Source organism: Euleptes europaea, chromosome 17, assembly GCF_029931775.1.
Source record: "Euleptes europaea isolate rEulEur1 chromosome 17, rEulEur1.hap1, whole genome shotgun sequence".
NCBI classification, from domain to species: Eukaryota; Metazoa; Chordata; class Lepidosauria; order Squamata; family Sphaerodactylidae; genus Euleptes; species Euleptes europaea.
In genome coordinates this window covers 10,087,862-10,115,170 of record NC_079328.1, presented here as the reverse complement: position 1 = coordinate 10,115,170, position 27,309 = coordinate 10,087,862, and the positions used below count along the sequence as shown (strand labels likewise).

At 47.5% G+C, this 27,309-nt stretch overlaps 1 protein-coding gene across 1 annotated transcript in view; it reads left to right on the top strand.

The window, feature by feature from the left end:
• The window catches only part of SLC24A3 (solute carrier family 24 member 3), a 154,847-nt gene extending 127,941 nt beyond the window's left edge, over positions 1–26,906 (top strand). The window contains exons 9-16 of the mRNA XM_056862244.1: positions 1,380–1,513; positions 8,276–8,436; positions 12,646–12,919; positions 14,108–14,274; positions 16,421–16,535; positions 17,691–17,803; positions 25,189–25,254; positions 26,304–26,906. Coding sequence (XP_056718222.1) covers positions 1,380–1,513; positions 8,276–8,436; positions 12,646–12,919; positions 14,108–14,274; positions 16,421–16,535; positions 17,691–17,803; positions 25,189–25,254; positions 26,304–26,453 — 1,180 coding nt within the window. The 3' untranslated portion in view covers positions 26,454–26,906. The remainder of the gene's footprint in view (positions 1–1,379; positions 1,514–8,275; positions 8,437–12,645; positions 12,920–14,107; positions 14,275–16,420; positions 16,536–17,690; positions 17,804–25,188; positions 25,255–26,303) is intronic.
• The last annotated feature ends 403 nt before the right edge of the window (positions 26,907–27,309 follow it).

Sequence of the window (27,309 nt, the reverse complement as noted above, 5' to 3'; positions counted from 1 at the left end):
TAGAAGCCATTTCTTTGCCCCTGGTGCTTAGCGGATCAGATCAGAAGTCCCAAGGCTGGGGGGGTGGGGAGACAGACAGACAGACAGACAGACAGAGACAGACAGACAGACAGACAGACAGACATTGACCACCCAAAGAGCAGAAGAAAGCAGCATAATTCAAACAGGTAAAAAGGTCAGATCCCAGAGGCAGAGCGTGGAGAAAGAGGAGATAGCAGGTGTACTTTCGGAGACAAAAAGGCAGACCGCTAGGGCCAGGTGAAGTTGCAGTAGCTCCCTGCACCACCTGACTCAGTGCGAAATCAGCTGAAGAAGCTTGTAATATGTCCTCTGAGAAAGCCCCCATCAGCTTCAGTTACTTGGGCAGACATGCTGCCTTGGTGGAAAGTGAGTACGGAACGGGATCCTGACAGGCAGGAAACCCTCCTCGGGTGCCTTATTGCTGTGTGCCCATGGAACCGCAGAGTCCCCAGGCAACTCCCCTGCTCTGTCACTTTGCCCCACTGCTCTCAACAGCTGCGATGGAAGACGGTCAAAGGTAGGAAGCACCACACTAGAGAACCAAGACAGGACCAGACGGGCATCTCCTCATGCCAGAGCAATTCATCGCCGAACCAGGAGCTGGAGCAACTTAGCTGGATGTCACGGAACCCAGCATCACTCCTGGCCTCATTTCTTGCATGTGAATGTTCTGAGGGTTTCCCTTCTTGGGCTTTCCCTTCTTGGGAGGGATCACACAAAGCAAGAATAGGGCCAGTTTGCATATATGAACCTTCAGTTCAGTTATTATTCCTTCTCTTTTAAACATCCTGATTGGTGTGTGTGTATGTACACACACGCATATATATATATGCATCACAGATCCCAGCCAGTAGACACCTTCTGTAGTGGACTTTGGTCCTATATGCAGGAACCTTGCAGAACTGTTTATTTTTTCTTCTAGAGCTTGCTTTTTGTTACAAGAGATTTTATGTTTTCAGACCAGTGAAAGTACTTTCCTTTCCTTAGAAGCTCCTTGATCAATTGATCTTGAGCAGCATATATCTAGTTTTGGAGGGATATAAGGGTTGAAACAAATCTTGCCACTGACAATGTAGCCTTGGGGTGTGAAAATACTTTCAGAGTACCTCTGTAACCATTTAAAATGTTACACCTTTCTTTGCACCTAGATAGTAGTTAAACAGTATTTGTTACATACGTTTTGGAGGGCCATGGATTGACTTGCATGTTATTAGACTTGCATGTTATTGTTAGAATTATACTGCTGTTGATGGTAGGTTTTTTTTTAAGATGTCAAGCATCAACTTGATGAAGGAAGGTCTATAAAGACTACTCTGTGGAGGCAGCTGTTCAGATGGAAATCTGTTTCCTTTGCATAGGTTCAATGCATGCTTACAGCATGTCTTCGAAAGAACGACAAAGAATGCCACGAATATGGTGAACGGGTTAGCAAACAACACCGAGATTGATGACAGCAGTAACTGCGATGCTACAGTGGTATTGCTAAAGAAAGGTAACTGTTCCAGTAAGTCATGCTGCTTGTTTGCAGAACTGTGACTGATGAGCCGGTAACTAATTGGCAGGAAGAAGAAGAAGAATAGTTTGTTTTTATACCCCAATTTTCTCTGCCTTTAAGGAATCTCAAACCAATTTACAATCACCTTCCCTTCCTCTCCCCACAACATACATCTTGTGAGGGAGGTGGGGCTGAGAGAGCTCTAAGAGAGCTGTGTCTAGTCTGTCACCCAGCTAGCTTCATGTGGAGGAGTGGGCAAACCAACCCAGTTCACCAGATTAGTGTCTGCCGTTCATGTGGAGGGGTGGGGAATCAAACCTGGTTCTCCAGATTAGAGTCCACCACTGCTAACCACTACGCCACGCTGGCAGGAAGCATTTCAGCACCGTGCCAGTTTAAGGGAAGGCAACTGGCATCTCTCATATGAAAGAAAATTGAACAGAGGAAGCCTATCCTCGTAAGCAATGTAAGCATTTCTACAGGCAGCTACCCTGCATCATATCCAGAGAGAGAGCACCATTTTCTCTGTCCCCATGGCAGCCATTTCTTCGGGGGGGGGGGATTTCTAAATTCTCACTTTTCATTTTTTAAAAAGCCCTTTCCCTTGTAGAGTTATAAGGAAACAGGAGAGTGGGATAAGGAGCTGTGCAGGGATCAGATTTTCAATTAATCCAGGTGACTTTTAGTGGATGGCCCAGGCTAGCCTGATCTCATCAGATCTCAGAAGCTAAGCAGGGTCAGCCCTGGTTAGTATTTGGATGGGAGACCACCAAGGAATACCAGAGTTGCTGTGCAGAGGAAGGCACTGGCAAACCACCTCTGATAGTCTCTGGCCATGAAAACCTCCAAAAGGAGTCGCCATAAGTCAGCTGCCGGCTTGACGGCACTTTACACACACACACACACACACACACACACACACACACACAAACAGAGCTCAATCCATTGAAGTCAAGGGTGTAACTCTGCTTGGAATTATCCTGTAAGTGTAGAAAGCCTTACAAATCTGCAGTGGCCTCACGTCTCAGTGAGAAAGGCAGACTGTAAATAATGCAAATAAATAAATTGGCAGTGCATTGCGCTTACGTGTCACAAAGTTATTAAAGCCTGCCTGGAAAGGGGTTTTCTGTACCTGTTAATATTTCCTTTTGTTCATGTTATAATAAATACATCTCACTTTAAAAAAAAAAAAAGGCGTATCACCTGTGAAGTTTACCTCACCACTCAATTATCAGCCAAAGGCTGAAGGCCTGTGGTCAAGCCAAAATTCTATCCCACAATGTTATTCCCATGGGATCCCCCATAGGGTGGGGAAGGCAGGAAAGTGAGGTATCCTGGGGTATTGCCTGGTGACTTTCCCCAGGAACCATCACAGAGCAACATACAAGCAGGGAAGAGTCCCACCCTAAAACACTTAAAATTTAAACTTAGATGGGGGAGGGCAATGGGGGCGGGAGAGAGAGAGAGGAATAATGGGATAAAATACTTTATTATTTATTTATTTAAAACATTTTATGCCACTTTCCCACCCAATCAGGATCCCCAAGGTGGTGCACATAAAATATTAAAACTATGGGCAAATGCAGTTACTTTTTAAAGCTGCAAGTATTGAACAAGACTTCAGACAGTACTTTCAGAGAGCTAGAACCAGTTTGAAACAGGTATCGTGGCTAATGGTGCATATACTCACCCCCCTTTTGACAGTGGCAAACAATATTTTGTAGGGTTTTCCATCGTTGCAAAAAACTATGAGGTCTTTTTTACCAGAGGCAATGGTGAGGCAAAGGAACTGAGGGGACTTGCCATAAGGGACAAAGCCTCTTTCAAACCTTTTTCAGCCCTCTTTTATTTATTTTTTAAAAGCCTTAGATTTCATCTGGTGTCAGCTGTGTGCCCATCCAACCCCAGGGAAAGTTCTTGCTGAAACTATTACGGGCTTCATTACATCCCTGACATTCTCCCAGACTACAGTGAACACACTGACAAAAATAATGCAGCCCAGAAATTCCATTATTGCAGCCAATCCGTGAGCTGACATGGAAGCAAAGTAACAGGCAACTAATTCCAGCTGCCTGTAAGGGTGAAGTCAGGTGAGGAACAGACGAAGGAAAAACTATCGCCGTTGCTAGGCTGAGTAGTTTAATCAGTATTATTTTTGTGAGTGCCGCACGCTGGAATCATAGAATCATAGAGTTGGAAGGGACCACCAGGGTCATCTAGTCCAACCCCCTGCACAATGCAGGAAATTAACAACTACCTCCCCCCACATCCCCAGTGACCCCAACCCTCCCCCCACCATGCAGGATCCCACAATCAAAGAACTCCCGACAGATGGCCATCTAGCCTCTGCTTAAAGACCTCCAAAGACGGAGACTCCACCACCCGCCGAGGCAGTGCATTCCACCATCGAACAGCCCTCACCGTCAGAAAGTTCTTCCTAATGTTTAGGTGGAATCGCTTTTCTCTTAGTTTAAATCCATTACTCCGTGTCCTAGTCTCTGGAGCAACAGAGAAAAGCTAGTTCCCTCATCAACATGACATCCCTTCAAATATTTAAACATGGCTAACATGTCACCCCTCAACCGTCTCTTCTCCAAACTAAACAAACCCAACTCCCTAAGTCTCTCCTCAAAGGGCATGGATTCCAGACCTCTGACCATTCTGGTCGCCCTCCTCTGGACACGCTCCAACTTGTCAACATCCTTCTTAAATTGTGGAGCCCAAAACTGGACACAGTATTCCAAGTGAGGTCTGACCAATGCAGAATACAGTGGTAGTATTACTTCCCTTGATCTAAACACAATACTCCTATTGATGCAGCCCAGAATTGCATTGGCCTTCTTAGCTGCCATATCACACTGTTGACTCATGTTCAGTTTGTGGTCCACTAAGACTCCCAGATCTCTTTTGCATGTACTGTTGTCAAACCAACTATCTTCCATCCTGTACCTGTGCCTTATGTTGTTTCTGCCTAGGTGAAGTACTTTACACTTCTCCCTATTGAAATCCATTTTATTGCTTATGGCCCAGCTCTCCAGTCTATCGAGGTCATTCGGAACTCTGACCCTACCCTCCGGGGTATTAACTACCCCTCCTAACTTGGTGTCATCTGCAAATTTGATTAGCATGCTCTCTATTCCATCATCCAAGTCATTTATAAAAATATTAAATAGTACCGGTCCCAGGACAGACCCCTGTGGTACCCCACTGGTCACTCCTTTCCAGGATGAAGTTGTGCCATTAATGAGCACCCTTTGGGTTCGGTTGGTCAACCAATTACCAATCCACCTAACAGTAGCAGTGTCCAGCCCACATTTTACTAGCTTTGTTTCAAGAAGATCATGGGGAACTTTATCAAAGGCTTTACTGAAATCAAGGTACACTACATCTACAGCATTCCCTTCATCTACTTGTCACTCTTTCAAAAAAAGATATGAGATTAGTTTGGCATGACCTGTTTTTGAGAAACCCATGTTGACTGTCAGTGAGCACGGCATTTCTTTCTAAGTGCTTACAGACTGTCTGTTTAATTATCTGCTCTAGTATTTTACCTGGTATTGATGTCAGGCTGACTGGGCGATAATTGTTTGGGATTTCTTTTTTCCCCTTTTAAAAGATGGGGACCACATTTGCCCTCCTCCAGTCTGCTGGAACTTCTCCTGTTCTCCATGAATTCTCAAAGATTATTGCCAGTGGTTCTGAAATCACTTCAGCCAGTTCTTTTAACACCCTTGGATGCAGTTTGTCCGGCCCCGGAGACTTGAAATCATCAAGAGTAGCCAGGTATTCCCGTACTATCTCAGTGTCTATACTATGCTGTAATTCCCCTATTGCATCCGCTGCTCCATTATTCCCAGGTTGAGGACTATTCCCCTTTTGGGAGAAGACTGAGGGGCTTATCACTCTCACTCCAAGGAACGTTTCTGAAACCTTTAAAACCCAGAACATTCTTTCCCCCATGCACCACATTTTCCCGTTCTCGTCATGAAGCCGTTTTGGAGCCATATAATGCCCGCTGTTTCCCAAAACAGTTAAATGACGCTTTAAAAACTTACCCCGTTCCCAGAACTCAAAAATAAGCCCCCGTGCAGAGTTTTGAGAATTCGGATGAGAAAAATGTGCATCTAGAGAGCGGCAAATCCAAGGCAAAACCTCCCGTGCATAAATGGCCAACGCCAAGGTTTGTGTGAGAACTACAGGAAGGGGGGGGTGAGCCCATTGCCCTATCGTCCGGATGCACTGACGATACAACGCAGGCGTTCTGAAATGATGAGGTGGGAGGTGGAGGGGAGCCCAAGCGACCTCACGATTAGGCGGCGCTCCTCCACGCCCCCTTATCTCTTGGGAGCGCTCTTTTCATTGGAGGTGCGCTCAGAAGGCAAGCGTTTCAGAGACGTCTCTGGACGTTAGAATGGACAGAAGTGCAGGAGGAAAATAGCAACTCGCATCGAGCACAAACGCTCTTTAGGTGTTTCCCCCCCCCCCCCCCCGTTTCCCAGACATGGTGCGATAATACCCTGATACAAAAAAGGAGTTAAGTAATTCTGCCTTTTCTGTCTCCCCTGTTAATAACTCACCATCGATCGTTACCTTGATCTTCCTTTTGTTATGGACATAACCAAAAAACCCTTTTTTGTTGTTTTTAACTTCCCTGGCTAGCCGGAGCTCATTCTGCACTTTAGTCTTCCTGTCTTTCTCCCTACATGTGGTGGCTACTTGTTTGAATTCTTCTTCGTTGATTTCTTCTTTTTTCCATTTCTTGTACATGCCGTTCTTAAATCCTATCTCATCCAAAAGTCCTTTAGTCATCCACCCTGGTTTCTTCAAACCTCTACCTTTTTTTCTCCTCATGGGAATTGATTGAAATTGCGCCTTCAATATCTCCCTTTTAAGAATTTCCCATCCTTCATGTACTCCCTTCTCATGTACTCCTAGAGTCTGCCTTTTTTGGAAGATTTTTGCAGTCTTTGTCTTTCCATTCTGAGGAAGCACTCTATAAAATTCTGGTGCAGACAGCATAGTTCGCTTATACAAACTTGCCAAGTTCTGTTTTATATAACTCATATCCTGATGCAGCATGGCAATAAAATGCTGTCCCCCTCCTGTCAGTAGCTGCCAATCTAGAATGTGACGCAGCACAGCTCCGGTGGGGTTAGTGTCTGACTTGCATTCGGATTTCTATCACTGTCCCACTGCAGATTGATTCATTTGGAGTAATTCCCAATAAAACACAAGAACTGCTGCTGAAGTAGTCAGCTAGTGTGAGCACGGCTTCAGATCGAACAAGGAAAACACCGTCTGAACATATACACTGCTGATATACCAGTATTTCCTTCAGCATACATACAAAGTGTGGATAACATACAAGCATCATACATAGGCATCTGGGTTCCCAGCCAAGAGTATTTAATATTGTCCTTGCTTCGGATGTTTGCTGCAAGGTGTTTGCCCTGGCTAGTTAGCAATTTGAATCTGGTAGAGGGGGTGGTGCCTACATTATCAAAATTGTTCCAAGTGTCGCAGGGCTCTCTTCCTAACTGGAGAAGAGTAGGTTCAGGCAAGGAAAACAGTAAAAGCTGTTCCACTAATAAGCCAGTGTGGTAAAGTGGTCAGAGTGTTGGACTAGGATCTGGGAGACCCTAGTTCGAATTCCCACACTGCCATGGAAGCTTGCTGGTAACTTGGGCCAGTCACTCTCTCTTGGCATAGCATACCTTACAGGGTGGTTGTTGTGAGGATGGAATGGAGTGAGTGAGAATGATGTTGCAAACTGCTTTGAGGGAAAAAAACAGGATATAGATCTCTAAATAACCCATTTATCCAGGAATAATCACTTGAGTAAGCCATCATGAATCAAGTACTACTTGTTCAGCTACCTCTCTTCATAAGTAAGAATAATAGTATTTTATACAGCACTTTTACAAGCATTCAGAATGCTTCATATACGTGATCGCACAAATGTTTACAAGAATATCTTCAGCGATTATGCGTTATGTGGAAAGAACTTTTGCTCCACCTCCCATACCACTAGAACTCAGGGTCAGCCCTGGTTAGTATTTGGATGGGAGACCACCAAGGAAGCCCAGGGCCACTACACATAAGGTTGCCAGCTCCCAGGTGGGGCCCGGAGATCTGGAATTACAACCAATCTCCAGATGACAGCAATCAGTTCCCCTGGAGAAATTGGCTGTTCTGGAGGGTGGACTTTATGGCATTAAATACCAATGAGGTCCCTCCCCTCCCCAACCTCCCCTCCCAGGCTCCATCCCTAGATTCTCCAGGTATGTTGCGTGTGTGTGTTAAGTGCCATCAATTCACCTACTCATGGCGACCCTATGAATCAAAGTCCTCCAAAATGACCTATCTTTGACAGCCTTGCTCAGATCTTGCAAACTGAGGGCTGTGGCTTCCTTTATTGAGTCAATCCATCTCTTGTTGGGTCTTCCTCAACTTTTCCTAGCATGACTGTCTTTTCAAGTCATAATGTGACCAAAGTATGACAGCCTCAGTTTAGTCATTTTAGCTTCTAGGGTCAGTTCAGGCTTGATTTGATCTAGAACCCACTGATTTGTTTTTTTGGCAGTCCATGGTATCTGTAACGCTCTCCTCCAACACCACATTTAAAAGGAATCTACTTTCTTCCTATCAGCTTTCGTCAGTGTCCAGCTTTCACATGCATGCAAGTTAGACCCTTCAAATAAAAGAAAAATGTTCAATGATGCAAAACACTTTCCCCCTTTCTCTGTTAATTATTTACAGGAAATTTCCATCGTAAAGCTTCCGTAATCATGGTGGATGAATTGCTGTCTGCCTATCCACACCAGCTTTCCTTTTCAGAGGCAGGGCTCCGGATAATGATAACAAGTCACTTTCCCCCCAGGACCCGGCTCTCCATGGCCAGCCGCATGCTGATCAATGAGGTATGTTCCGTGCTTTTATCTCAAATGAGGCGCTCATCCCTTCACTTGCTTGGACTATGATCTGTAAACTGGAAGGGCTGTCACTTAGAGGAGGGCAGGGAGGAGGAAGAAGAAGAGTTGGTTTTTATATGCCAACTTTCCCTACCACTTAAGGGAGACTCAAACCGGCTTACAATCACCTTCCCCTCCCCACAACAGACACCCTGTGAGGTGGGTAGGGCTGAAAGAGTGTGACTGGCCCAAGGTCACCCAGCTGGCTTCGTGTGTAGGAGTAGGGAAACTGTTGTGACCCTGCCGGGGCCGCTGCGCCGTCGAGCAGGACTTCTCCTGTCGATGCCCCGCCCAGCTGAGCCCAACCTTTTGAAGGTAGGGTTTCCTCAGCCTCAGACCACTCAGAGGAGGAGGACGTCCCTTCCTCCCCTGAGCTGGTCAGCTTGCTAGCTCTCTGGAAACAGGGAGCGTCAGTCACCAGCCATCCTCATTGGCCTTGTCGTGGTGCAGGCGAGGAGCGAGGGCTGTAAGCTGTAAGCGTAGTCTGGGGAACAGTCCAAGGTCATTCACAGTGAAGGCAGAGTCCGAGATATCAATACAGGCAAGGGAAGTCCAAGGTGTTAGTCAGAGCCAGTCTAAGAAGTCAGGATACCAGGAATCCAAAGGATAGCAGGGAAACAAGGCCGGTACACCAGGAGGTTGGTGACAAGTTGCTTGCACAACAGCCAAGCCTAACTGATGGCTTAAATCCCTTCCCCTGCTGCTGTAGCAGAGCCAGTTGATGCTGATGAGGCTGAGTTCACAGGTGGTGCTTCAGCCCTGCTCTTCCTCATCACTGCTACTGGGGAGGTTCCTGTGTAAAGCCTTCAGTCTAGCACTCTGCCGTCTCTGCTGCATTGCCAGACGAACCTGTTTTCTTTTCTGCTCCAGTGGCCTTGGCGAGGCCTCTGGAGACACTGCATGTTGCAAGGTGTCAGGTCCAACTGGAGTCCTTGAGCTGGCAGGCTGCAGGCATGGTGAGTCATCTCCTGACTTTGGCTGATCCTCTATTCTGGCCTCTACTTCCTCTTCGTCAGAGGAGGTCTCTGCAGGCTGACTCTCTGCAGGCTGACTCATGACAGGCCTCCACCCACGCTGCTTTATTCCCCGCCACCACCTGTGCTTTCTCATCCGCCTCCGACCGAGGCTATAAATGACCCCTCCCCCTTTTCTCTCTCTTCCCCTGCCCCAGGAAATCCCGTCAGTGGGCGTGGCCCCCGTCTCTGCCCTGGCCGAGCCCTTCCTCCCGCCCCGAGTCGGTCAAGCTCCGTGCGGGTCTTCGCCTCAGGTCTCTTTCCTCCGCGCCTGATCCCTCCCCCGCCCCAACCACGACCTTCCCTAGGCCGCTGGGGCGGGAGTCGAGCCGGTTCGCCTGCCGTCCTGGAGCCACTGGCCCCCGCTGCCCTCCTCCCTCCTGCCAGCCGATGGGCGGGGCCTCTGGAGCCTTCTTGGGGCCCTGGTCGCCAACCGGCCTGGGTGCCCCGTAACTCCACGGCTGACGTTGTGCCCCGCTTACTGGGCATGGTGCGCCCCCGCCTCTTCTCCCACTCGTCAGCTGGCGAGCGGGGCCGTGGGCAGTTGCGGGGGCCTCTGGCCCATTCGCCGGGGCGCGTGGAGTAGGCTCGGGCCTGCCTCCGCTTGCCGCCCCTCTCGACGCTCTCCCCGATGAGTGGGGTTTTCCCGGGCCCTTTCCCTCCCTCTCGAGGGCTGTGGCTGGGGCTGGGGAACTCGGGGCAGCCCATGAGCCCGGGCGGGAGGGTGACCCGGGCCACAAACAAATCCAGTTCACCAGATTAGCCTCCGCCACTCAGGTGGAGGAGTGGGGAATCAAACCCAGTTCTCCAGATCAGAATCCACCACTCTAAACCACCGCTCTTAACCACTACACCATGGTGGCTCTCGAGCTGTTCCTGTTGGCAGCAGAGGATAGGACTCGCATTAATGGGTTTAAATTGCAGGCGGAAAGGTACTGCCTGGATATTCAGAAAACATTTTTTACAATAAAAGTTGTTCAACGGTTGTTCAACAGGGGACTAGCCGTGTTGGCGAACCTATGGCACGCGTGCCGACTCCGGCACGTGTAGCCCTCTCTGCCGGCACGCGCCCGGCCGCCTCTGCTCAGCCCCCAGGAAGCAGCCTTCCTTTCCCTTCCCTTCCAGGGCTGGAGGCGAGGGGTCGAGGCGCGGCTTTGCCTGGCCCCGCGCCACGGGCGTTCCGCAGCGACTCCAGATTGGCTCCGCACTCCCGAGGTCGGACTGGGAGGCGCTTCAGAACGGGGGTGGGGAGTAGCTGCGGCCGGAGCGGCCATCGCAGTCCGGCCGGGAGCCGAGGAAGGAAGGAGGGGAGAAGGATGCGCCGCTGCCCGCCCGCCGCGCCTGCCCAGCAGGGGTGGCGCAGGGCCCCTCCGAGCGTGTGCAGAGCGGGCGAGCCGGGAGCGGTCGCCCCCAGGGACCCCCGGGGTACGCGGCCTTCACCCCCGACTCCTGCCCCGGACGGAGCCCTGGCCTCGTCGACCCGTAGCAGTCCGGGGGCTGCAGGGACACGGCTCCTTGCAAGGGAGGCCGGGCCCGCCTGCCCGCTGCAAAAGGCCCCCGAAGGCCGGGCCACCACCTGTGGCGCCTCCCCCGCTCAGCCAAGAGGAGCCGCCGCCACCCCAGTTCTGTCCAGCGCGCAGCCCAGCCGAGCGGCCTGCGAAGCGGCGCCGGGGAGCGGCCCGTGCGGTGGGGGGGGGGCATGCTGCGATGGCGGCCGGCAGGACTTGCGCCCAAGCAGCCACGCACCACTTCGCCCTTGCAGCGCTGCCTTCTTCCTCCTCCTCCCAGAGGCTCCTGGCCCAGCCTGGGCTCCGTTGCAGCTGGCAGCTGCAGCCCGGGGGGGTGGGGTGGCTCAGCCCCTACCGAGTGCCCCCCATCATTGGCCCACCCGGCCTTTCCCAGAACGGACGTTGCGGAGCTGGGGAAAGTGCCCAAGAGGGCGGCCAAGACAGCCAGCCCCTGGGCCTTTTTATGAGGACCGTAAGCAGATGATGAGAGGGAGGGCCCCTTGGCCATCTTCTGGGCGTGGAGTAGGGGGGTCACTGGGTGTGTGTGGGGGGGAGGTAGTTGTGAATCTCCTGCATTGTGCAGGAGTTGTTTTTTCTAAACTAAAACCTCAGTATTCAGGTTAAATTGCTGCATTGGCACTCGGCAATAAATAAGTGGGTTTTGGGTTGCAGTTTGGGCACTCGGTCTCTAAAAGGTTCGCCGTCACAGGACTAGAGCAACTGCCCTATGAGGAACGGTTAAAATGCTTAGGGCTGTTTAGCTTGGATAGAAGGCAGTTAAGGGGAGACATGATCGAAGGCAGTTAAGGGGAGACATGATCGAGGTCTATAAAATTATGCATGGTATGGAGAGAGTGGACAGGGAGAAACTTCTCTCTCTCTCTCTCTCTCTCTCTCTCTCTCTCATAATACTAGAACGCGGGGTCATCTGCTGAAGCTGGAGGGTGAAAGATTCAAATCTGATAAAAGAAAGTATTTCTTCACACAACACATCGTTAAATTGTAGAACTCCCTGCCTCAGGATGTGGTGATGGCTGCCAACTTGGAAGGCTTTAAGAGGGGAGTGGACATGTTCATGGAAGAGAGGGGTATTCATGGCTACTAGTCAAAATGGATACTAGTCATGAAGCATACCTATTCTCTCCGGGATCAGATGACAATGCCTATTATATTGGGTGCTGAGGAACACAGGCAGGATGGTGCTGCTGCAGTCGTCTTGCTTGTGGGCTTCCTAGAGGCACCTGGTTGGCTACTGTGTGAACAGACTGCTGGACTTGATGGGCCTCGGTCTGATCCAGCAGAGCTTTTCTGATGTTCTTATGGGGCTGAGTGATAAGCTTGTTGTGTCCCACACGCTGCTTGTGTCTCATAGCCTCTTTTATCCATTCATCTCATATGAGGTGGAAAGAATCCTGATCATGGCGGATGGATGTGGGGCAGAGGGGGGGGGGGATCACAGGAGTGTCCTGAGCACAGTGATTGGTGTGCTAAGCAAGGGCTTCACCTTATGGCCATTGCAGTGGAGTGGCAATTAATTAGGACATTTGGTTTTACAAATCCTTTTTTGTTTCTATGATGGTGATGATGATGATTTAAAAAACAGCATCCCTTTGCTTTGCTCCCCCGCCCCTCTCCAGAGGCAAAGACTGATAAACAGCAGAGTATACACCAATGGAGAGTCGGAGGTGGCCATCAAGGTTCCGGTCAATATCAAGCGTACCGTGGAGAACGGATCTGGGCCCAGCAATTCCGCCGACAGAGGTGCAAGCGGAACCAGAAGAGACAAGGATGCTGCTGAAGCCGGGAACGAAACAGAGAACGAGAACGAAGACAATGAAAACAATGAGAACGATGAAGAGGAGGAGGAAGAGGAAGAAGACAGTGGCCCTTACACACCCTTTGATCCACCATGTACGATGCACATTGTTTAAATCATGCTCTTTCAAATATTCTTGAAACTTCCCCCTCCAAACCAGGTTTGCAAACTCTGGTTGGAAGCTGGTTTTCAGCCATGGTTCAAAGGAAAGCTTAACCACAGGCTGCTGGGTCAGATCTAATGGCACACTGGGGCTCGGAAATGTTAAGTTCAGTGTTTTAGAAATACACAGTGTCACCTTCTGAAGTTGTAGAAAGGTTCTGTGCACTTCTAAATTCTGTTGTTTATCAGCAGAGCAACAAATTAGTCTTCACTTTTGTTAGGAGGCACCTGAATAATAAATGAAAAGAAAATGTAAATTGTTCATTTAAATTATTTCTTTCTTACTTACTTAATTTATACCTTACTCTTTTGCCCACTGGGGACCCAGAGTGGTTTACGTCATGCTCTTCTCCTCTGTTTTATCTTCCCAACAACCCTGTGAGGTGGGTTAGTCTGAAAGTGTATGACTGGCCCAAGGCGACCCAGCAAGCTTCCATGGCAGAGTGAACCTGGGTTCAAGTCTGATACTCTAACCTCTACACCAGACTGGCTCTTATGATTTAAATCATGATTCTTCAAGTGCCTAGGGGATGGAAGGAATGTAAGTGCGTTAGGGCTTAGTGACTCATAGTTTGGTGAACCATCACACAGAACAATGAGCGGACTCTATTTCAGTCAATACATGAGAATAATTTGCCTGCCTTTTATTCTGTTTTTCCCATGATGTGACATCATAGCTGCATTAAAAGAAGAGTTGGTTTTTATACCCTGCTTTTTTCTACCTTTAAAGAGTCTCAAAGCCATTTGATTTGCAATCTCCTTCCCTTCCCCTCCCCACAACAAACGTCCAGCAAGGTAGGCGGGGCTGAGAGAGTTCTGAAAGAACTGTGACTAGTCCAAGTTCACCCAGCAGGCTTCATGTGGAGGAGTGGGGAATCGAACCCGGTTCTCCAGATTAGAGTCAGTCCCTTTTTACTGTCTCATGGTTCAGTTTAGAGCTGAGGGTCACTGGCCCGAAAAGGGCTGGAATAACACAACACAGTATTTTTGTGCTGTTTGGCATTTGTGAGTTCCTCTTATTGTGTTTGTTTGTTTACTTTTGTTACCGTCGTGTTTTACTTCTGCACTTCTGCAAGGTGTAAGCAATGCCAGCTTATTTTCTTTCGATGTTGCTTTTGTAGCAGGGAAGATGGAAGCTGCCAAGTGGCTGTTCACCTGGCCCCTGTCTTTGCTTCTGTACTTCACGGTACCCAACTGTAACAAGCCCTGCTGGGAGAAATGGTTCTTGGTCACCTTTGCTGCTTCTACCCTTTGGATTGCAGCCTTTTCCTATGTGATGGTATGGATGGTACGTATTGGACCTGGTGAATGTCAGAGAACTTTGGAGCTTCGTGGGTATCCTGTTTTTCCATAAATTCTTCTAAATCAGGGGTTCCCCGCATGGGCAGCATGGTGCCCGCCAACACTTTTTCTGGCACCTGCCAAGTGTTTTTAGGAAGTGGGTGGGGCCAGGTAAGTCTTTTGCCCAGCAAGGTTTCTGATTGACTAATTGAGATTTGATATGCTATGCAGATTATTTTAAAATGTTGCTTTGGCAGCAGCTGCTGCCACAGCACAAGGATCTACACTTTGTTAGTGAAGTTAAGCTGTGGCAATCATTTTGTGGCTGGCAGAACAGTTAAAGAAGAAAAGATCTCAAAGGCAGGGTACTGGCGAGGCCTCGCTCAGACTTCCTGCGGGCTGAGTTATTCCCTGTGGTGTCTTCCTGGGGCTCAACGCTACCCCAGAGGATTTTCTGTCTCTTTGCTGCCTTCCTCGGCGCCCTGGAGAATATCGGCAGGAGTAAAGGTTCGAGGAGATAACACTTGGGCTGAGGCAGGAGGTAAATTGGGAATAAGCTGGTTTACTTTTTACTCTTGAGCCAGAACAAAGTTTATTTTTAAAAAGAAACACTAATTGAAGTAAATATGAATGCAGAATGTAGACAAGTTGGATGGCAGTTTTTAAACAGTACATGCCAAAGGAAAGAGGGGGGGGGCTTTTGGGGCAGTTTTTTTTTTACTACATCGCACTCTAGTTAAACAGTACAATTAATCCTCAGCACCCAGCTTTAATTCGCGAACTCTCCCAGTTGCAGGACTTTTGCCCTTAACCCCCTCTCCTGTCCTGCTAATCCTTTTCGCCTCTCTCACCCCCAACTGTCAAAATCTGTACTGACTTCAGAGAACCTGCTTGAGGCAGCTTTTTATGATAAAACATAAAACAGCATGGAAATTAAGAGAACTATTAAAGCCTCATATTCCGAAACCCCAACCAAAGCGTAAGAACAGCATAAAACATTTAGCGGCTTAAAAGTGAACCTTATGCAATAGTTCTCGGGCCAGAAACAGACTGTAAAAATCATTTTAAATAACCAGGCCCTTGCTTAAACATCCATAGCTTGAGTGGAAAGCCTGTTGTGGATCCACGTCCATCCCTTAGGATGAGAAACCAGCTCAAGAGTAGCCAGTTCCTCCTGTTTCCAGTAGAACCCAGCTGGCCAAACGCTGACTAACGCTCCTGTGAAAGTCATGAGGGCAATTGACTCCCAGAGCAGGGTGTCAAGGGATTTTTTAAGGTTAGCTTTTATTTAGGCAACTGAAGGAACTGGACAAATATGCAAGGTTTCCAGCTCCAAGTTGAGAAGTTCCTGGTGGTTTAGGGCTGGAGCCTGAAGAGTTTGGGGAGGGGAGGGACCTCAGTGGGGCCTCGGTAATGCCATAGACCCCACCCTCCAGAGCAGCCATTTTCTCCAGGGAAACAGATCTCTTCTCTGGAGACAAATTGCAATTCTGGGAGATCCCCAGGTCCCACCTGGAGGTTGGCAACCCTATATACAAGTAGGGTTGCCATCCTCCAGGTACTAGCTGGAGATCTCCCACTATGACAACTGATCTCCAGCCGACTGAAATCAGTTCACCTGGAGAAAATGGCTGCTTTGACAATTGGACTCTATGGCATTGAAGTCCCTCCCCTCCCCAAACCCCACCCTCCTCAGGCTCTGCCCCAAAAATCTTCCACTGGTGGCAAAGAGGGACCTGGCAACCCTATATACAAGGTATATGAAATTAATTGCCTGAGGCATTGGGGTGAGGGGGGAAGTAAAGAGGGTCAGTGCTGGATTTGTAGGTAAGTTGGTATACAATTAGATGAGTGAAGGGCTGGGGTATGTTACGGCTACTAGCCTCCTGGTGGAACCTGGAGTTCTCCCGTAATTACAACTGATCTCCAGACTACAGAGACCAGTTCCCCTGGAGGAAATGGCAGCTTCTGCTAAGCTCCTTCCCTTCCCCAAACTCTGGCCCCAAATCTCCAGGAAACTGGAGTTGGCAATCCTAGGCTAAACAGAGCTTGCCCTCCCCCAGCAGAAAACCCGTACCAGCTCCTTTAATTAGATACTTAGTCTACATCCTGAATGAGCTTAAACATCCTGATGGTGCATTTCATTTCCTTAGGTCACCATCATTGGCTACACTTTGGGTATTCCAGACGTGATCATGGGAATCACCTTTCTGGCAGCTGGAACCAGCGTACCAGACTGTATGGCAAGCCTTATTGTAGCAAGACAAGGTAGGTTGGGTCACATGTGAGAACAAATATTCCCATTTGGTTCAGATGTTGCTTGACCTGAGATTCTGCAAGACAAGGTAGGTTAGGTCACGTCAGAACAAACATTCCCATCTGGTGTTACTTGACCTGAGAGTCTGTTTGGTTTGAGATTGAGAGAGAGCTCTGGGCTTATTTCTTCTCTCCCTCTGGCCTACTCTCTTGACCATGGGCAGAAGGTTATATGAATAAATAAGATATTTGCTCCTGACGTATGCAAAGGATGCACATAGTGCAGTGTAGAGTATGTGTAGATAATAAGATAAGCAGTTCATGTTTACAGAGTAACTGTTGTTCAGTTTGTTTGTTCCTCAGGTAGCTTAGAGACCTGTTCTATTATTTTTTCTCTTTTTTATTGCGTTTTGAGGCCTAGATTGGATTTGTTGAGCTTTGGTCCCCTCTGGCTGGGCCTGTGATTCAGTGTTTCTTGGAATCTGTACATTTCTTTGTTGAGATTTTCAAAATCCTTAGCCTCAGCCAAGTATATTTCTACCAAAATGAAACTGTCGAAATCTAAACTGTTGAGGTCTGTAAGCAAATTGGACTGGTATGTAATGTTTTGTCCATAATATTTATGTGTACAGGGGAGCCATATTATGGGAATCAGGAATATTATGTGAATATTGCGATTAATATATTAATAATGGTCGTCATCTGCTGTCAAAGTAGGAAGGCAGGGTAGGGAGAGTTAAGAAAGAGAGCCCATAGATTTACAAAGTAAATGTCAGTAGTAACTCTGACAAGAACAGAGAATCATAGAGTTGGAAGGAACCACCAGGGTCATCTAGTCCAACTCCCTGCACAATGCAGGAAATTCACAACTACCTCCCACACACACACACCTAGTGACCCCTACTCCATGCCCAGAAGATGGCCAAGATGTCCTCCCTCTCATCATCTGCCTAAGGTCTTAGAATCAGCGTTGCTGGCAGATGGCCATCTAACCTCTGCTTAAAAACCTCCAGGGGAGGAGATCTCACCACCTCCCGAGGAAGCCTGTTCCACTGAGGAACCGCTCAAACTGTTAGAAAATTCTTCCTAATGTCTAACAGTCTGGTTTAGGATTGCATACTCCCTTTGGAAATAATTCTGGCTGTTCCTGATTTCTTGTTTCCACAGGCATGGGTGACATGGCTGTGTCGAACTCCATCGGAAGCAATGTTTTTGACATCCTGATTGGCCTTGGCCTTCCGTGGGCTCTGCAGACCCTAGCAGTAGACTATGGCTCCTATGTAAGTTCTGAGTTTACTGGAACTTTTGTCTCTCCATATCCCTTTTCATGTTTATTGTTGACTGTTTTCCGTCAGTTGCTTTTGAGTGATGTACTTATGAAGATTTCTGGGAAATTACGGGTTACTTGGAAGGGTATCCATTCCATTTTCAAGGCAGTGTCCGGTATCTTGTGCTCAGCAACATTTGAAGCCTTCCTCAAGCCTAAGGAGTCTTTTTCATGTGGCAGAAGAGCCACTTAAGTTGGTGGAAGGCGCCTTAGGCTGGAGGAAGGCTTCAGACATTTCTGAGAAGGATACAGGCCAAGAAGTAAGTAAATAAGAAATCTATAATAAGTAAAATTAAGTCAGTTATTGGGACCAGTTTCCATAAAAGTGGGAATAGTATGTAATCTTCTGAACTAGACAGATCTGTTAATTAGACCAATGAATTCTGAATAACTGGAATAATTTAATTATAGTTTATTAAAATGTTTATAACATGGCCAAGAAGCCAACAGATATATGTTAAATATATACAAAGAACTACAGTCTCAGGAATCATACATTTCAAAAACTACAGGCACATGTATTACTGATCAGTGAAAAAAGTCAATTCCACATCGTAATTCAGGATCTGTCCCTTTAAAGAGAAAACTGGATGGAACTGAACAGGCATAATCAGTGGCCGTTTATGCATGGGAAGTTTTGCCTTGGATTTGCCACTCTCTAGATGCCCTATCCAGTTTCTCAAAACTCTCCATGAGGGCTTATTTTTGAGTTTTGAGAATTCAGATGGAAATCTAAGGCAAAACCTCCCATGCATCAATGGCCAGTGTCACACCCTTCTGGGCCAAATCCATGAGACAGTTCCACAGCACAGAGGCAGCAACTGAAAAAGCCTGAGAATTAAGCCAGGCAGGGACAATAATTGGAAGAAAGCCTTTGTCTACCTATAACAGCTTACACTGGCCTGGATGGCCCAGGCTAGCTGGATCTCGTCAGATCTCGGAAGCTAAGCAGGGTCGTCCCTGGTTGGTATTTAGATGGGAAACCACCAAGGAGAAGTCCAGAGTCACTACCCAGAGGCAGGCAATGGCAAACCACCTCTGAGCATCTCTTACCTTGAAAACCCTACGGGGTCGCCATAAGTTGGCTGCAACTTGACGGTACTTTCCACCACAGCAGCTTAGGTTACTTGTATTTTGCTTTTCTCTGGGTCCAACTGGAAACAGCTATCTACAGATGTTGCCCTACCATATTATTCTCCATTTGTTTAAGGCATTTAATTGGCAGTTCATGAAAACTGAACAGGACAGATAGCAGCTCCCCAGGATCATTTCACGCCAGGATGATAGTAGACATGGAAGGCTTAGCTCTTCCCCCAAGCATTATGGTCCTGATTCAGAACAGCCCCCTGCATGCCTGAAAGTTGAGTTTAAAAGTGGTTGAGAACTCCAGACATGGAAGTCCCGTTGCCCAGGCTGGAAACCCAGCATTCTACCCACACACAGCACTAGTTCATTGGGAGCGCTGAAACTCCCTAGCTTGTGACACTGAGATGGTCAAACAGTCGGTACTGCAGAACACATTTTTTCCTGGCTTGGTAAGGGTCAGTATTGGCCTGTAAGGTCAGTTTTGAGTGGAAATTCCTGTGTGCAGTGGTCTGATGGGGGGGAGGGGGAAATCTCTTTTCTCACAAAGCTGCCCATAAAAGGCTACCCAGCTCCATTCAGGAAGACAATCCTACTGCATGGCAACCATTTAGGCATGGAATGAGTTGTACAAATTGGAAATTGCCTGAACGTTAACTGATTTTGTGTGTAATGGAATGAGTTGATAATGACGTGGGCATAGCAAAAACTTTCCACCATGCCCAGCAGAGAGGGCACAGCTGATTACGATGCCTCTGAATATGTAATGCTGAGAAATGGATAATACCATTAAAAGCACAACATGGGCTCAAGTTTGGTACTTAAAAGCATTGTGTGCCCATTTGTAATTACATGAAGCTATGTGGGCGCAATAAGGTAAAATTACAGGAAGGAGTTGTTAGCAGTAATGCACTATGCGCCCACTGGAGGTGGGGGACACTTCCCCTGCACCCCTCCACTCCCCACAGGGCCTTCCAAACTGGCTGCCCCAGGTCTCAGAAGGAGGCCGGTAATCCTCCTCCTCTTCTTCCTCACCCCCCCTTGTTTCCTCTCACTCTGGGAATCCTTTCTCTTTGACTTCTCTTGCCTTCTGACTCTTACAGGTGGCCCTTATTTCCTTTAGTGGCCCCAACCTCCTCACTCTCTAATAGGCCCTTGCTGATAATAGCCCCTGCTCCCCTACATTAATTAAAGATATAGTCTGATATGTTTCTGCATTGGGCACGATTGGATCATTCAAGGGCTCCTGATGCCTGGGCACAGTGGGATCGCCCAGCCTTTGAGGAAACTGCCTGCTGAGTCTTTGTGTGACTCAGACCTCTGTCCTTGCCTTTTTTTTCCAATCAGAACTATGATTCACACAGGGATACCAAGCATGGAAACTTTCTCAGCTGTGAGGAGTGGAATGTGCCTCCAATTTTAATTCCCCCTCTCTGAAACACCAACACTTGCTTCACTCCTTATCAGAAGTCTGAGAAAAGCAGCGGCGGCGGCTTCAGTCTGTGAGACCATCTCGTCCTGGCTTTCTTTTCCTTCAGTATTTCTGCACCTCTGACTCAGGACTCGGGTCTGCAGTGGGTCTAATGAGAGGCAGCAAGTGAGGTTTCATTGGGGGCCCCACAGGGAGATCAGACCCACCAGCTGAGAAAGCTATCTTGCACCAGTAGGCTGACCTTAGCATCCAGAAGACCAGCTGAGCTAGAGATCAGCCTTCAGTATTGAACTTACAATCATAGAATCATAGAGTTGGAAGGGACCACCAGGGTCATCAAGTCCAACCCTCTGCACAATGCAGGACATTGACAACTACTTCCCCCCACACCCCCAGTGACCCCTACTACACGCCTAGAAGATGCCCAAGATGCTCTCCCTCTCATGATCTGCTTAATGTCATAGAATCAGCATTGCTGACAGATGGCCATCTAACCTCTTCTTAAAAACCTCCAGGGAAGGCGAGCTTACCACTTCTTGAGGAAGCCTGTTCCACTGAGGAACCGCTCTAACTGTTAGAAAATTCTTCCTAATGTCTAGACGGAAACTCTTTTGATTTAATTTCAACCTGTTGGTTCTGGTCCAACCTTCTGGGGAAACAGAAAACAATTCAGCACCCTCCTCTATGTGACAGCCCTTCAAGTACTTGGACATGGTTATCATATCCCCTCTCAGTCTTCTCCTCTTCAGGCTAAACATACCCAGCTCCTTGTTCTGTTCCTTAGTTCCCCCTGCCTTTGCCTGCCCAGAAGCCAGAGTTGACATGCTCTGCTCTGTCTTGCCTCACCATTTTTCCTTCCCGCAACCCCCGTCTTGCCTCACAACCCTGGGCCAGAATTGGGATGACACCGGAAGGTCTTGGCTGGAGGGCTGGATGACAGTGAAAACATGCATGCAGTTTGCATACCGGTTTCCTGTGTTAAATGCGACACAGAATATGCAGAAGCAGCAAATGCCCACAAACAAGGGTGAAGGTTGTTCAATCAGGTGTCCTAGAGGGCTGCTACCAGTCAGAGTAGATAATACTGAATTACATGGACCAGTGGTCTGACTCAGTGTAAGAGGGGCAGGAAGGAGCTGTAAGGGGGAGCTGACAAAGAAAGGTCTTTACCACAGTTGCTGTTTGAGATCCTTTGATTCCATGTCTGTCAGAAGCATACAGAATGGGGGAACAGTGAATCACCGGCCTGTAATCTGGGCAGTGAAGGCTGTTATGACCAGCAGGGGGAGTGACCACGGTTGTTCGGTTGTGTCCGTTTTTCCTATGTGTCTGTTTCTTTGGTTCCTCGTCAATTTTTCAACTGTAGTTTGGGCCGGTCTCTTTCATTTTTCTGCAACGTGTCACGACCGACACCTGAACCAAGGAGAATTGTCTCTCTGTTGGTCAGCTGGATGAACACTGCACGGAGTTTGCCAACAAAAACTTTTGCCCAATGAAATGTAGTCTTTGTTCCAGGAAATCCAGCCATGATGTCTATTCCAGGCTCTTCAGCTTCCTGACAAAGTGCATTCCAGACCTACAAATCTGTTGTTGCCAACTGTCCAAGCAAATTTTCTCCCCAGGGAAATTTGCCCCTTTTTAAAATTATTTGATTTTGTCTCATTTATTTAAACTGTTTTAACACATACAGCCTCTCTTGCTAAAAATGGCCAAGGGGTACTTATGACTTCATTATAATAATTCAAAGAAATAAACAAAATAACTTCATAGAACTAGACTGACCTGCAGTTTACTTAGAACTTTTGCATCTGACATCAAGCTGTGGTACGAAAGAACAAGAATATTACCTCGTTGCCTTGTAGTTTCTTCACTTGCTCTCCTTTGCAACTGCGTCTAAGGGCCAAACAACATGTTGCATCTGACATGAGCCGAGACACTGATGCCTGTCCCAACTCGCTGACCCACAGAGGAACAGGGTGTCTTGCCTTAACAGTGCTCCTTTGCTCCCTTTGGCTCCAACAATGTGAGGAGGGTTTCCAGCCGAGCAATTTTTGCCCGTGGAAATGGCTGGCGGGGGAGGGCAATTTGCCCCATTCTCTGGCTGCACGTGATTTTCCTAGGACACTTGGAGCCAGAAGAGGCACCCTGGAGCCATTTCAGCTGGTGAAAACTGCTCGAGTGGGAGGCTGGGAGGCCCCTCTGCCCCACCCCTCCCCGTCCCTATGCTCCTGAGCCAAACAGAACAACAGAGCACTGTAGGGGTAAGATACCCTGTCCTTCTGTGAGACAGGGAGGCAAGACAAGGACCCGTCTCCCCACTCATGTCAGATGTAACATTTCGTTTGGCCCTAAACCAGCCAGGAAGGAGAGTCTTCTTAATCCTCTGTTGGTGTGTCTGCCTCTTTTTAAAAACCCTAACAAAAATATAGAGGCTGATAGCACAACTTGCCATACGCGGGTCGTGACCCACCAGTCGAGGACAAATGCGGTTGCTGGCTAAATTCTTTTGTGTGACGTGAAACAAAAAGAGTATTATTTTGTTTTCCACTTTGTGGCTGCCCTCAAAGTTTGCTTTTTTTTTAAACTTAACGGAGAAATGGGTAAAACTGCTGCTGGTGCACTGTGGAGCATTATTTCCTGAGCTGGCCACTCAGGAAATTCGCTTTGATGCAGAAAATTCTGATTCGAATTGCTCATTAGGTTAAAGACAAATTTACTGAACAGTTCAACAGTCCAGCTGTTGAACAAACAAGGCAGCATTGTTGACGGGGTGCATGAACTTTTCTCCGAGTAGTTATTTTCTGGTGATGGACGAATGCTTTTTCTCTCTTCTGCCTGCACATCTGTCAGGCCAGCTGAGCAACCAAACCCTGGAAGCCATCCCATCACCTTTGGAAGAAGAACAGTGCCCGTGCCAGTTCTTCTCTGAGCCCCCTGAACAAATGGCAGCTTGCCATTAAAAATATTCTCCTACTCTAAACAAAACAAGCCAAACACACACACACACACACACCAGCTAATTTTGGATTATGTCCTTATAAAAATGTGTTAGAAGGTTTGTGTTTCATTTAAATTGACTTGCTGATTGGAGAACTCTGGCAGGAATTCAGTGAAGAGAATAATTCCGCTGTCATCTCTAGTCAGTCGGGTTTTGGAGGACTTTGGAACAGTGCAAAATCCTTCTGAGCTTATTTATCAAAAACAATAGTAGGATGAGTTTATCCACCAAACGGAGCAATCCTTCTTGCAACAGGCCTATAGCTGAGGGCAGCAACAGTGTCTATATCATGACTGGCCTCCATCCCCCCCCCCAATTGTTTTTTTTCTGTTCCATCTTATGAACTGCTGTGGGCCCCTGGTTGCCTTCCCCTGACCCATAGTAGCTTATTGTCGTATTACGGTGCATGAGTTGGTGAAGCTAGGTTTTAATAGGTTATAGAATCATAGAACAGAATCATAGAGTTGGAAGGGACCACCAGGGTCATCTAGTCCAACCCCCTGCACAATGCAGGAAATTCACAACTACCTTCCCCCACACCCCCAGTGATCCCTTTTCCATGCCCAGAAGATGGCCAAGATGCCCTCCCCCTCTTGATATGCCTAAGGGCATAGAATCAGCATTGCTGACAGATGGCCATCTAGCCTCTGCTTAAAAACCTCCAGGGAAGGAGCACTTACTACCTTCCGAGGAAGCCTGTTCCACTGAGGAACCGCTCTGTTATGTTATATTGTCGTATTGTGCTGGAGTGAATTTTATGGATTGTTTTAATCATGATTGTTAGCCGCTCTGAGCCCAGCCTAGCCGGGAAGAGTGGGATATAAATTGGAAAACAAACAAAAAACGCCTTCAACCTTTCTTTTTCTCGAGCCTAAATGGTTGTTTCAGCTGCCCCTGCTTCTAACTGAACATAATGTTCTCCCCACCGCCGCCACCCCAAATAGCTATTTTCTTTCAGTCGTGTAGATTGGGTCCCATGGATTTGTTGTGCTAACAGCAGTGATTTCCTCACAGAAGGAGCCATCCTGCCATCAAGGGACAGCTTCTTCCACCAGGAGAAGGCACCACCTTGAGCACAACGGATCTGCAGGATCCTACCCTATGTATACTCAAATGTAGCCGGAGTGAGAAAAAGCCGGTCTGTCCCATCGAATGTGCCCTGCTCCACTGTACCCTTAATGGTACAGACATCCTTTCACTGGGCCTGGTACAAACATGTTGACCTGGACCCCTTTGCAGTCAGGATCCCAGGCGTGCAATCTCAAGGGCCAGGGCTGCTCAATTACTGCAGTAATTAATGCTTGCGCCAGCAGCATAGAGTGCTGTTAGGGAACCTGTTGCCCTGCTTGTACAAGAAGCTGGCAGATTGTTTTTCTTCTTCCCTATAAACTATCTTTGTTGGCAGAGATCTGCTACCTAGGGAGGTGGAATCAGCTACCTAGGGAGGTGGTGAGCGCCCCCTCACTGGTGGTCTTTAAGTAGAGGCTGGACAAACACTTGTCAGGGATGCTCTAGGCTGATCCTGCATGGGGCAGGGGGTTGGACTAAATGGACTGTATGGCCCCTTCCCACTAATTCTGTGATGGAATTTCCCTTTTCTCATTGTTTTTGTGCAGGTTAAATGCAGGGCACTAACTACATACAGAACCGGGGGGGTGGGCAGCGTGCTGCGGGTAAAACAGAACCTAATATTCTCTTTGATTGAAAAGGCCATGATGTGTTGTTTCCTGCATCATTGTAAACTTTTCCGGTTACAGATTCCTATAGGTTATAAGTGCTGTCAATTAGAAACAAGTGCATGACTCGGAAACTGTTTACTTTTCAGATTCGATTGAACAGTCGGGGACTTATCTATTCCGTGGGCTTGCTTCTGGCATCTGTTTTTGTCACTGTAAGTTAATCATCCTTCTGTTTCTAGCATTGAAGAGAGGGACACGTGGTCAAATCAAATGTTAGATATCTAAGGAAGTGAGCTGTGACTCAGAAAATCTCACATTAGAACAGTCATATTTACGGTGCCATTGGGTGCTTGTTCAATTTTGCTACAACAGAATAATCGGACTACCTCTTTGCAGTAAATCACATGTTGTCTTTGTTTGATCTGCTCTGTGTAAAAGTTGGTGCTGCTGTGGAACGTCACATCCTTTTTGCAGCAGGGGTGGAACCCCTAACTCAAGAAGATGGTAGATGATGCGAGGTGCCCACTGTTCATCTCTCATAATCCAGACTAGTTCAATCTGCTACAAGCACAAAGCCAGAACTAGAAATAGTGCTGAGCCAATAACTTTATAGTCTGTATAAATACAACACAATTAACCAGTCAACTGAAATTTGATCTTCTAAATGTTTCAATTGCTTTCTTTTAACCTAACACAAGTAAGGCCATTTATGCATGGCTGTTTCCTCGCGGTCACCCCACCAACTACTTCGGGGCGTTGCTTTGATTATGCTTGTATTTTCTAACCATCAGAGGTCACCTTGCTCTCCCCACACATTTCCATGCATTTTCCCTGTGTTTTCTGGATGCTGGCTAAACACAAATCCAGAAAATGCAGGGGAAATGCACAGAAATGCGCGGGGAGAGCAAGGCGACCTCTGACGGTCAGAAAATGCAAGCATAACCAAAGCAAAGCCCCCAAGTAGTTGGCGGGGTGACTGCGAGGAAACAGCCATGCATAAATGGCCTAAAAGATTGAATGAGACCCCAAGATAACAGGTAGTCTGGACTTGCCCTGAATTCCACCCCTCTGCAGAAAATATGTTGAATGATTCTTAGGCACTCTCTGTTGAAAGCCTCCATGGTGTCGCCTTGGACTGAATGGTGACCGGGCCTTTCTGTGAAGAGAAGAAGACTCACGCTGTTGCCCAGATTAATCTAGGCCGGTTTGTGCTCTGTGTTATCCTGCTTCTTGGCCAACATTTCTCATTTTCTGTTTGCAGGTGTTTGGGGTTCACTTGAACAAGTGGAAGCTGGATAAGAAGCTGGGGTGTGTGTGCCTTTTCCTCTACGGCATCTTTTTGTGTTTCTCCATCTTGACAGAATTTAATGTCTTCACTTTTGTGAACTTGCCTATGTGCAGAGATCACTGATTGTGTGGACAAGACTGCTGAGAGGCATCGTCCTTCTTTATCTGTGCAATATGAAACATGGTTGACATCTCCAAGCAGTGTGTGCTGCCCCAGGAAGGCCGTAAAGGACACCCTCCTTGCTGTTCACCGAGCCCTCTTCCTGTCTGGGTTTAGCCTCTCTCTAAACCAGCCCCTTCACACATAACACAAAAATATCTGGAAACTTCCTGCACTGATGTGAAGATTTACAAACTCAGATATTGTGAACAGTGACTTGGAGTCTAAGTGAACTAGTTTCTACCTGGCACTGAGCCAGTGAAACAGAACTGCTACCGTTTCTTCTTCTTTTTTAACTTATTTGATGGAAGACTTATCTAATTTATGAACTGAGACTATTGCTAGGTGACAAAGAAGAGGGTACGTTTTGTTGGGTGCTTTTTTGAGGAAAACAGAAGGAATCTGTTTCATTCTTTCTCCCCCCCCCCCCAGAGGTCAACAAACTTTCTTGCAGCTTCCTTAAACTGAGTGCTCCCTTTCATTGGGCGATTCAAAAGACAGAAATGGTGGTGTGGAAGCTCAATTTCAGGTACCTGGTATTGGAGTGAATCTTGTGTTTATGGAAAGAAAACATGGAAGATCGGAGCACAAAATGGCTTCCTAACAGGAAACAAAATCTCACTCAGAGGAATTCGAGAGAAACCCTAAGTGAAGGCAGTCTGTAGATGTGAACACTGCTGCTGTTTTATTCTTAAGATCAGAATTTGATTCCTAAGTTGTTTGTTGTATTTCCAAGCAATAGTTTTCATCTTACCAGCCCTGGAAGTCTAAGGAGGTGGAGCCCTGGTTTTTAACATTCAGTAATTTGAAATGCAAGGTT